The sequence below is a fragment of the Photinus pyralis genome, unplaced genomic scaffold, assembly GCF_008802855.1.
Source record: "Photinus pyralis isolate 1611_PpyrPB1 unplaced genomic scaffold, Ppyr1.3 Ppyr1.4_LG1, whole genome shotgun sequence".
NCBI lineage: Eukaryota > Metazoa > Arthropoda > Insecta > Coleoptera > Lampyridae > Photinus > Photinus pyralis.
In genome coordinates this window covers 24805933-24817754 of record NW_022170249.1, presented here as the reverse complement: position 1 = coordinate 24817754, position 11822 = coordinate 24805933, and the positions used below count along the sequence as shown (strand labels likewise).

The window sequence follows — 11822 nt, the reverse complement described above, 5'->3', positions numbered from 1 at the left end:
ACTACGGGGACTTGGCCTACGATTGAAGCATAGAGAGAGGCAAGAAATTTGCACTCCTTTGACATCTCTGCCATTGCCATATATTCGGCTTCACATGATGACAATGCCACAGTCTTCTGTTTTCTTGATTCCCAAGCAATGGAAGTGTTGGCGAGCATCAAGACGAATCCTGTAGTTGACTTGCGGTCTGAGCAGTCACCACCCCAGTCACTATCAACGTAGCCTGTAATTATGCCGTCTTTAGACTTGCTGAAGATAAGTCCCAAGTTAATAGTAGATTTGAGGTATCTCAGGATGCGTTTGGCGTGTTTCCAGTGGGTTTCGGATGGTTTGCTGCTATAGGCTGCAAGCTTGTTGACTGCGAACGAAATATCTGGTCGAGTACATGTCGCGAGCCAGATGAGCGATCCAATGAGTTGTCTGTAAGGTACATTAGCAACCTTATCAGGTGTGGTTTCTTCAAATTTGATGCCACATTCCATTGGTGTAGCGATGTTCTTGCAGTCTTGCATTTGAAATTTTACAAGTAGGGAATGGATGTAGTGAGCTTGGTCTACTTTAAGTTGATTGATTTCCCGTTGTACGTTTAGACCTAAAATGTGACTGACACTTCCAAGATCCTTTGTCTTGAACTTATTAGTTATTTCAATTCTAACAAATTTTTCAAGAAGTTGGTCATTACTTAATACAACAAGGTCATCAACCCAAATTCCAATTACTACTAAGCTATTTCCTTTCTTAAGAGTAAACACACAGGGGTCAATATCAGAGGATTTAAAATCTACTGATAGGAGAAAATCTGTAAGTTTCTGGTACCACCGACGCCCTGCGTTCTTCAAACCGTAGAGAGCTTTGTGCAATTTAAGCACTCGATCGGTTCCGTATTCGAAAGTTTCGGGTTGCCGCATGTAGACAGGCGATTCCAGTTCCCCGTGTAGGAAAGCACAGGTGACATCCCAGTGACTCAGGCTCAGATTATTTTCAATGGCCAAAGCGAATAATAGTTTGAGTGTACTATATCGCATCACGGGGGAGTAGGTTTCCATTGATGTCGTATCCTGATTATAGCCTTGCGCTACTAGCCGTGATTTGTACCTCTCAATGGTACCATCTGAGTGTCTTTTTATTTTAAACACCCATCTACATCCAAGAACTTGCTGATCCTTGGGCTTTTCCACAAGACTCCACACTTCATTTTCATTCATTGCGTTGATTTCTGCTTTCATGGATTCATACCATTGATGTCTATCTCGGCGGTTGAGTGCGTTCCTCACTGTGGTTGGTTCATTCTCATTCAGCATAGAGGCCATCACGATGCTTTCAGTCACTAGGTTGACGTTGCCTCTGGTTTTGTAAGGAGAATCTTTGTCAGCTACATCTGAGTCTTCTGAATCTTCATCAGATGGCAGGTACTCACTTGAGTCGATTAGTGGACTATCTGAAGAACGTGCTTTCCTTAGGGCAATTGTGACGGGCGATTCTTGCTCGTCCTCGGTGTTGTCCTCGAATTCTGATGACGCTTCTGAACGTACAGGCAGCGTAACTGCTCGACTGTTGCTCGGGCGATGCTCAGGTGACTGCAGCTGTGTCTGCGTGGGCTGAGCTTGATGTCCCCCCTTTCGCGTCTGAACGGTAGGCGGCGACGTCAGAGGAACACACACGAGACTCTTGCGATCTTCGTTGACTGGTGCGGTCTCTGGAATGGCGTGAAAGAAGTGGTCTTCCAGAAATACGACATTTCTGCCTACAGTTAACGATTTAGGACGATGGGGTCAATTAAGCGATAACCTCCCTTCTGTGTCTCAGAATATCCGACGAAAATCAATTTCTGTGATCGGGATTCTAGCTTCTTCCGATTAATATCCTTCCTCTCATAAGCAAGGCATCCGAATACACGGAGATGAGATAAATCTACAACAGTATCAGACCATACGCCATCTGGTGTATTGTTCGGAACAGCTCCCGACGGACTGCGGTTCTTAATATACACAGCCGTGCTGGCGGCTTCCGCCCAATAGGCATTTGGTAGATTTGCATGAAGCAACATGCAGCGTGCCTTTGTAAAAATTAAACGACAACATGCCTCGGCGACTCCATTCTGTTCTGGATGATACTTCACACTGGATTGATGCTTGATTCCATGCTGTTTCAGATAATCCTGGAAGTCATGGGCGAAGTACTCAGCCCCATTGTCGGAGCGAAGAGTTTTGATCCGCTTTCCGGTTTGGTTCTCGACGAATGCCTGAAATTCGCAGAATTTAGCAAAAGCTTCTGACTTCTTCTTCATAAAATAAATGAAGGTTTTTCGGCTATAATCATCGACAAACAGGATTGCGCTCGTCGCGCCGTTGAGTGAACTCACATTCACAATAGCAATATCAGTGTGTACAAGTTCGAGTAATTCTGTTGCCCTAGTACCTTTCTCGCGATGTATAGGTACTCTCTTTTGCTTTCCCTCAATACAAGGAATACAAGGGTCGTGTGGAGTATTAGGGTAGTTAACTCCTGTAGCGAGACCGTTGCGTAGCAATCTCATACTACGATGATTGAGGTGAACTAGGCGTGAATGCCAAATATCATGAGAATGTTGGACAGCATTGGCACGAGCATTTGACTGCTGAGGCTTTGAAATAGCATGTATAGTCTCAGTAGGTTGTGATTGCTGCTCATTTGTAGCCTGACGTATCATGTGCTTAGTAGAAGGACGATCCAGTACGTAGATTCCATCTCTAAGAGTGGCGGTGGCGACTACAATACCTTCTGGTGAATGAATCTGGCAGCCATCACTTGTGAACGTGGCAGTGTGTCCTTTTGCTACAAGTTGGCTAACCGAAATGAGATTAGCTGAGAAACTAGGAGCAAAATATGCATCATGGACCGTGATACTAGAATTAGGACCCATGGGAATAGTGACATCACCCTTACCAGGACATTTGACTATTTCATTATTAGGCAAAGTAATGTTTAGCATAGTACGAGATTCAAAATTTGTAAATAAATGTTTTTTAGATACAACATGAATGTTAGCGCCAGTATCAAAGATAAAATCAGTAGTAGTAACATTAGCAGCCATAACAGTAAAGAAGCTCACGTGCGTGTTACTATTGCCGACTTTGTTGGCCGACTTCTTCTTCTGATTGGACTGGTTGGTCTGGTTGGGGTGATTATACCGCGGAGAGGAACTGGCTGGCACAGACGACGTCCCTGACGTGGCTTGTGCTGTATTCTTCTTCCCTTTTCGCTTGCCTCGGTGTTGCTGAGTGCTGTGGCTCGTACGGTGGCAGATATCACAGCGGCGTTGGTCATATCGCGTGGAAAATGCCGTACCATCCGGGCTTTCAATATTAGATGCACTGCGGCGAGACGCTTCTTGTAGTAGCTTGTTCTTCACTATGTCGGTAGTGATTTTTGCAGAAGAACTTTCGAGAGCCATTACCATTGGATCAAATTCTTCAGTTAAACCATTTAGTAGAATGACTGCTACGAATTCATCGTCAAGTGGTTTGCCCATTGCAGATAGCTGTAGCGTGAGCGATAGAACTAGTGCTACATACTCATCAAGAGTGCGACCCTCCAGTGTTATACGAAATAGCTGACGCAACACACTGAGACGTGAGATGAGGCCGGTACTACCAAACGTGGTAGCCAGGACATCCCAAGCTTCCTTGGCATTATTGCAAGGTTGGATATATGGGTACAGAGAAGATTTAACAAGTAGCCCAATCTTTGCCATGGCACGTTCATTTGCTGCCCTCTCATCAGGTTTCACATCTTCTTTGGTGACGTGTTCCCACAATCCTTCATGAATAAGAAGTAATTTCATGGAAAAACTCCAATTATTATAGTTTGAGGAGCCCTCCAACTTCTCGGTTATTAATAATTGATTGCTCATATTCGTAGACATTGTTTTCAGTATTTAATTAAGTAGCAGTGAAAACATTGCGGCTCATAACCTGTCAATGATAGAAATTTACATTTCAATTATTTTTATTTAATGAACAATGTGCACTATAAAATTGTTCACATTGAAGTAAACAACGTGACGGTATCATATCACCTTGTGCGCATACCTGGATCTACATATATTTGATAGAGGGGAAATTCAAATTACAATTTAGGGTTCTAAAATGTTGGACTGGCAGTTATATAACATTCGTCGAAAATAAAAAAAAATACCTCTGAACTCTGGTTATAACAACCTCGTGAGCTCAGAAGGGCTCAGAAGGTTGAATTTTCCGCAACATGGCAAGTGGGTGTAGTTGAAGCTCAATTGTCGCCACTGCCTTATATAGGGACTTTAAACTAAACGGGTTTACAAAGTAAATTACCTAGATGGTGTAAGAATTTAAATGAGAGTGTATTAAAATTGTAAGACAAAAACGTGTCACACTGTATATAAATATGCTCTGGCTAGCTGGCAGTCAGTAATCCTCTTCTGGAAACTGTTCATATTTTTTTACAATACATATATGGTAAACAAACTTTGCATTGATAGTAAATACTTGAACTTTGCACGGACCGGCTACAGAATCATAGTTACACCGTTTCTTGCTTTCTTCTCGGAAATGCTGCGAAAATCTTCGTCCGCAGCCGCAAGGTGGCTTCATGGTGATGATCGCTCTTGGCTAGGGAATGCAATACCGGGATCGCGGGATCCCGAAATACCGGGATCCCACAGCATTTTTGCAGGATTAATCCCGCACATAAATGGAGCGGGATCCCGCGGGATTTGCGGGACTGAGGAATTTGTCGACCAAGGGGACGACTCTGTTTACTTTGTTAATGAAACGCATAACGGAGAAGTTATTTTTTAAATAATTGTTAAACTTTTTTCGTTAAAATGCACTATGATTTTTGAGGCACTTTAGAAGTTCACCTTTTTGTGCTTTACAGGTGAGGTTTTTTTGAGCTCTAAGTTAGGCTGAAGGTACTTTTTTGTTAAATATTGTGATAATTAGCGATTTATTTTAATACAGAAGTTAACCGCACAGAATTGCTTATTTGGCAGTTTATTTAAAGTTTTGGGGGATCGCGCAAATACCGGGATCCCGCGGTATTAACATCTAACAATCCCGCAAATACCGGGATTGAGATTTTGCTGCGGGATTGCATTCCCTATCTGAGACAATTTTTTTTCGGGGCAAAAAAAAGGCAGTGTATAACCTTCCTTTTTTACCAAAAATCGAGTACACCAAAATTTCGCGGCAAAACACTTTTTCGTATTAATTTTAGTGCATAGAATCCAAAACAATTCGTACTTTTTCGATTAGACTTCTCAATCAAAAGTTATAGACTAGAAACCAATTTCGAAAGAAAATTCAAAGGGCTGTAACTTTTGAACTAGTAGCCCAATCTTGGAACTGTTTGAAATTATGGATTCTACAGGCCACATTCTATAAGAAAATTTTTTTTCCGGGTCGATCTGAGACAATTTTTTTTTCGGGGCTCAAAAAAAGGCAGTGTATAACCTTCCTTTTTTACCAAAAATCGACTACACCAAAATTTCTCGGGAAAACACTTTTTCGTATTAATTTTGGTGCGTAGAATCCAAAACAATTCGTACTTTTTCGATTAGACTTCTCAATCAAAAGTTATAGACTAGAAACCAATTTCGAAAGAAAATTCAAAAGACTGTAACTTTTGAACCAGTAGCCCAATCTTGAAACTGTTTAAAATTATGGATTCTACAGGCCACATTCTATAAGAAAATGTTTTTTCCCGGTCGATCTGAGAGTCTTGGCTCATTTCTTTCGTCGAGGTCCACCCAGTGAACGGATTGGCTTAAAATTGCACGACGCGCTCTGCGAAAATGACCGGCGCTAAATAAGGTGAATTAATACACCTACTCCACGCTTTCATAAGTTTTTTGTTTTTCGATATTCCTCATCAGAAATATACATTTTTCAGTCGATCTAAGACAAGTCCACTGTATAATAATAATAATAATAATAATTGCAAGCTCTTGAGGCTGTAATCTTTAAAAAATACTCATTTTTCGATCGATCCAATGCAAGTCGATTTCTTATGAGTATACATGATTTACTAAGAAAAGTGCAGAAAGTGGAATTCTGGAAATCCAAACGCAAGATAGCAAATTGCTATTGCCAATAAATTATGCGAAAGATGAAAAATTGAAATAGAAAAAGAGTTAACGAGAACAAGAAAGGTAACGAGATTCGTTTCTGCTTTCTAGAAGTGAATAAAAAAAGGACACGTGATGAGGAAGGAAGACTGAAGAGAAACGGAAAACTTAGAAAACAATATTCTGAGAAGAGGCGAAAAAAACTAAAGAACATTGGCGTAGGATCGGAGGGAAAGAACGAAAATCAAGTTTGATGGTAAAGAAGACAAGTAAACTGAAGAGAAAATGAGAAGAAAATACCCTAATGAGTACGCTAATTCACATTTCTAATTGTAAGAAGACAGCCTCCTGGGTCCATTATCTTTAAATGCGATAAAAATGTTCGCAACATAAGTGGGGAACCTTGTAAAATACGTGACATTTATAACGCAGAGTCCTCTCTTATTATCAGATAATGGCTATCTCGTTTAATTACCCGAAACGTTGTAATATTTGCTAAAATGCTAAAAGTTGAAACAACTCTCATTTTTGGTTTCATAGAAGCTTGCTTTTCAAAGAAAGTTTAATACATTTATTTCCTCGAGACGAAGGACGCTGTCGTCTTAAAGCTCCACTAATAATTTCTACTAAGACCATGGAATTTTTCTCTGAATCTTATGCTTTCTCAAATTTAACGATGGCTAAAATCTCGCCATAAAGTAGGATTTTTTATTCATCGGCCCATAAAAGAAAAAAATAAAACTATAATTGGGATAGGTTTACAGTGGCAGATTTTTTTATGTAGGTTTAATGTCTCTCTCAGTTCATTGGCCCAATTAGGTTCTTTCACTTTCTTATTAGCCTTCATATTCAGTAATTGCGGTAAACATTACCTCTGAAAACTGGAATAGAATCTTTTGCTCCATACCCAAATAAGGTCACAGCTGAAAGGGTCGCCAGGATCGATAATCCTTCGCTCTTTGCTACAAGGTATATAGCTTCGATACGACAAAAGTATTTTCTTTTCTTTCACCGAAAGAATTTTTATATTTCGCCGCTTTGTTGTGCAGTGAAACAGATTCTATCATGCCGTTTTTAACATGAATCCCTGTTAAACTACTTTTTGCGACATTGATCTTTAAAATGGTAGGCGTTTTTCTTTCCAATTTGAAAAGTTCATGCGGCACGAATAAGCCGACAAAAAACCGATGAAAACTATATTGAGCGTTAAAGGTTGATTGCCTAAAATAAAATAGAATCGTGACAGTGGCATACAAGTTGTAACAAAAGGAAAGTATTTTGCTTTCCGTGTGACAAATTAGTAATTAATAGGACGCAAGGACGTATTGATCTTTCTCTGTACTTGTTAATTGAAATAAAAATATGTCGCTTATTTCAACACGTGTTATGCACACTCTACAAATGAAGCTTACTTATTTGAAAAATGAAAAGCTCTTTGCGCTAATTAGCAAGCTTTTCAAATTTATTATACCTACTATTGGAGGGTTGAAGACGTAAAAAATCCGGTCAAATCTGTTGGAAACTTTTTAGCGATGTTAAGAAGATTAAATTTAGGAACTGGCGCTGAAAAGCATGAGAAATACTTTAAAGACAACTAATGGCAACATTCATTTACACCTGGGCACAAATTTTAAGAGTTTATATAAAATAAAAGTCATTTACCTACTTTTTTGTGTATTTTATGTTGAAATGAGAAGGCTAAATCGCTCTGTAACCGTAAGAATAGATAAAGCACATACTTTCGATCAAGTGAACTGCATGATTATGCTTATTATTATACCAAATGGGACGCGGAGCACCATATGTAATGAAGTTCAGAACATGACAATGCTGTTTGTATGGAAACGACCGCGACAGCAGAACCTAAGCGTACTATTTGTGGCGTCTAAATAAAAATCAGAATTGGCAGAAGCTTTACAATGATTTATATGACTTCTGCTATAAATTAAAGTTTGGTTTATACGCGAAACTAAACATGTCGTGAAAATTAAATTACTCAATGGTTTCGTTTAGCGTCTTGTGTACTAAATAACAATTATTTAATGTTTGTTGAATTCTCATACCAATACTTGTTAGGGTCCCTTGAAATGCGTGTGAAAAGAAACGTTGCATCACTATTGCATAATTCAATAAGCGCATTCCGTTGTATTTGACATGTTTATAATTGCAACATAAAAGACCGGCCCTTAATAAACAATATTTTCCGCAATTATTTTCGATGACTGATGGGGATAGCGTGAGAATATTGAATATAAACGGGAGTATATTTCGAACAGTTACTTGAACCTTAGAGTTTAGAAGGAGAGGATCCGTAATGTATTGTAAGCATATAAATTGGCTTTATTGTTATTTCGTGAAAATAGTACGGTACGATTGCTGCTTTGAACCTACGAAAAAGGACTGTAGACGGTCATGTTATTGGTGGCAAACAGAGCTAAAATTTGCTTCACATTAGTTCCAAATTTACCTCTAATTTTTTATACAAATTATTTAATTCATTTTCATTGGTGGCAAACTTTCCACGATTAGTAAAAAGCTGTTAGGGCTGGTGAAACACCTTTATTCCCAATTAGTTGAGTTGCAGTATTAACCAGAGAAGGTTAATTGACAGAGTGTAATTCAAAACCAGACCCTGACGCGAATCAAGATTAGAGGTAATTAACAGAACAAAAAAACTCAGAAATGACGTATATAACACTTATTCCAATCATCAAAACAAAACTTGAAGCTACCACGAACAATATTAATTGTTTGGGGGTATGTTCTCAGAACCTTGACACTTTTACAACTTATCAATTTCCACTTTCGCGTATTTCGACGGGAAAAAATCGCGAACTAAAATTCAAATAAAAGTGCTCTCGTTACACTACGTAAATCAATGCCATCCTCAGACCATACTGGTCTCAAACGAATAAAAAATCTTTTAAAAATGATTACATTTTCTTTATTCGTGCCAATTACACCCTCAAAACGTTCCACACATCAAAGTACCTAATATTAAATCTCATATTCCCAATCTTCACATTTTCCAAATTGATTCCCTGAACTGTCACCTCCTGTAAACCCTGAAATGCCTCAATTTTCTTAAGGTCTTCATTCTCTAAGGCCGGAAGTGTTAAGATAGTAACAGAACTTAAACCGTCAAAAGCGTGCTGGGATATTGTCATGTTGCCGTTACCGGCGAGCTTCAATTTGTACAAACTCTGAAGACCTGCAAAGACCCCGTCCTGAAGCTCGACCAGCTTGTTGTTTGACAAATCCAGGTTATAGCAACTCTTTAACTTTGAGAAAAGCCCAACTGGCAGCTCCGTGAGTTTGTTGTTATTCAATTGCAGGTTTAAGAGATGAGGCAGGTTTTGGAAAGTGGCGCTTGGAAGATGTTGCAGGTCGTTTTCTTCCAGATGAAGTGCGAGTAGTTGGTCTAAACCTTTAAATGTCTCTTCGTGTAACGTCGACAGTTTGTTGCCACCTAAATTGAGTGTCTTCAAATTACGCAGAGTGCTTAAGGAAGTTGGCTGTAGAGTGGCGATTTTGTTGTGGTTTAAGGAGAGAGTTTGCAAGAGAGGCGTGTACGTAAATATCTCTGGATCAACGATTTGAAGCACGTTGTCGTCTAGGTAAAGCTGCGTGAGAGCAGGGGTGAATTTGAGAAGGTCACGGGGAATGTTCTCGATCTTATTTTCCTTTAAGCTTAGAACGTCCAGGCTGCTCAGCCCTCGGAAGGTCAGCGGTTCGAATGATCCAATTGAGTTGCCGTCTAGCTCAAGATTGGTAAGTTTAGTTGCTTTGCTAAATGTGTCGTTGGACAAATTCTCTAAACGATTCTTGCCCAGATCCAGGATTTCGACGTTTCCTACATCAAAGTTCACAGTTTTTAACTTGTTCTCTTTTAAACCAAGATAATTTAGTTTAGGTATTTTTGCAAATACCTGTTCGGGTAGATATTCAATTCCGTTGTCATCTAAATTGAGCACCACTAGTTCTGGAAAATTATCAAAGGTGTTGTCTTTGATTGTGGCGAAGTTATAACTTGTAATAAATATCCGGGAAATTGTTGACTTGTTGAATGCGTGTCATCTTGAAATCGGCGGTAGAAGTTTGTATACAAAATATGGACAGGTTCTTTCTCTGTATCTACCTTTCTAATGGACAAGATGTCGGAATAGTCGAACACATCCAACTCCCTTTGACGAGTTAAACAACACAACCAGAGTATTAATGTCACTTTCAACACTGTCATTTTATATACTGATGGTTTCAAATATCGACCGAGCCTTATAAAGAAACTGAGGCAATTGCCTAGTAAAAAAGGGGATCTTTACAGTTGTATTTCCAAGCAAAATGAGATAATTTTGGCATATTGGTTCGGGGTTATTAGTAATTAGTTTTTTAGGATTAAAGGTTATCTCTTTTGTCTCATCCATCTTTTAAAAAGTGATTAGTGTAGGTCAATGTGCGTACTGCATAATATCTTGCATCATTAAATATGTTTCTCAAGCTTTAAAGAAGACTTTTTGGGTTTGTATCATGTCTTAAGGGGGATCTCACCCAGTTCGTTTATGAGCGTTTGTAGAGGTTTAATTGAAAAATTCCCTAGACTTCAGTTTCAATTATTTAGTGGTAAATGATACATGGATCTCTTCGCAATGAAATTTCCGATGTTTCTAGAGTAACACATTTTTTTAATTTATTGCAATATCAAATGAAATATCGTGTTAAATACGAGTATAGCAAAAATGTGTCACTTTTCATATATAGAATTTTGCTAAATTGTTACTATATAGAAACTTTTTTTTTTCGTCTTTCCAACAAACAAATTCACAGATTTCGCAATCCTTGCAACCATCGGAGACATTGGAAATGATAACCGTATGATAACATCATATTATGTAAAACACAAATAACCCTTATTCACACGGAATCACTTCGGAATATTTCGTTTGTCAATTTTAAATCACAGAGTACTTGCAAGGATTAACAATTTTGATTCAAAATACCTTCATTTAATGATTTAAGTGCAAATTGAGAACACTCCACTCCAGACAAGGATAGTCTGGATAGTGCCCATAAACTTGATTTGAATAAAAAATAAAAATAATTAGCAGTTAGTTTAGTTTACCCACTTTAAGTAGGTAGTATACTTCCAATGAAGCAGCTTTTTTAAATGGCTGCAATTCTCAAATTCCACAATATACCTATAGGTAACTAAAAGATATGTTTGAACTGTCATTATAAACAAGGAATGAACCAATCCCATAAGCGATTGCAGGGGCGTAGGTAGAGGGGGGCCGTTCTTGGGGCCCACTTTTCTCGCTTTCAAAATTTGCGTAAATAACACAATCAGAGCTGGGCAGAATACTTTCAAAAAGTATTTGAATACTAAATAGTAAATACTTTACACAAATCAAAGGTATTTGAATACTAAATACTTTTACGTCCAGCACAAGCGAATACTAGATACAGATACATTGAAAAGTATTCAAATACTTTAGAATGTATTCGAATACTATAAAAAGTATTCGAATACTTTGAAAAGTATTCGAATACAGTAAAAAGTATTCAAATACTTGTCACTCAAATACATTAAAAATTTAAAATAGTATACTAGATAAAAGTCTTAATACTACTTAAAAAATCAAGTTATACTTTGTATGGGGTTAGCTTTTTTATATTTCTATTGTTATATACAAATTTAAGGGGAGTAAAAGCGTATTATTATTATTATATAGGAGGTACCTAC

At 38.3% G+C, this 11822-nt stretch overlaps 1 protein-coding gene across 1 annotated transcript; it reads right to left on the bottom strand.

Annotated features, from left to right (window-relative positions):
- Positions 1-9003: 9003 nt before the first annotated feature.
- Positions 9004-10155, bottom strand: LOC116158917 (insulin-like growth factor-binding protein complex acid labile subunit; the record flags this gene model as incomplete). Its single annotated transcript, XM_031471789.1, has 1 exon — positions 9004-10155. A coding segment is annotated over one exon (1116 nt), but the record flags the coding sequence as incomplete, so codon positions are not given.
- Between the last annotated feature and the right edge of the window lie 1667 nt (positions 10156-11822).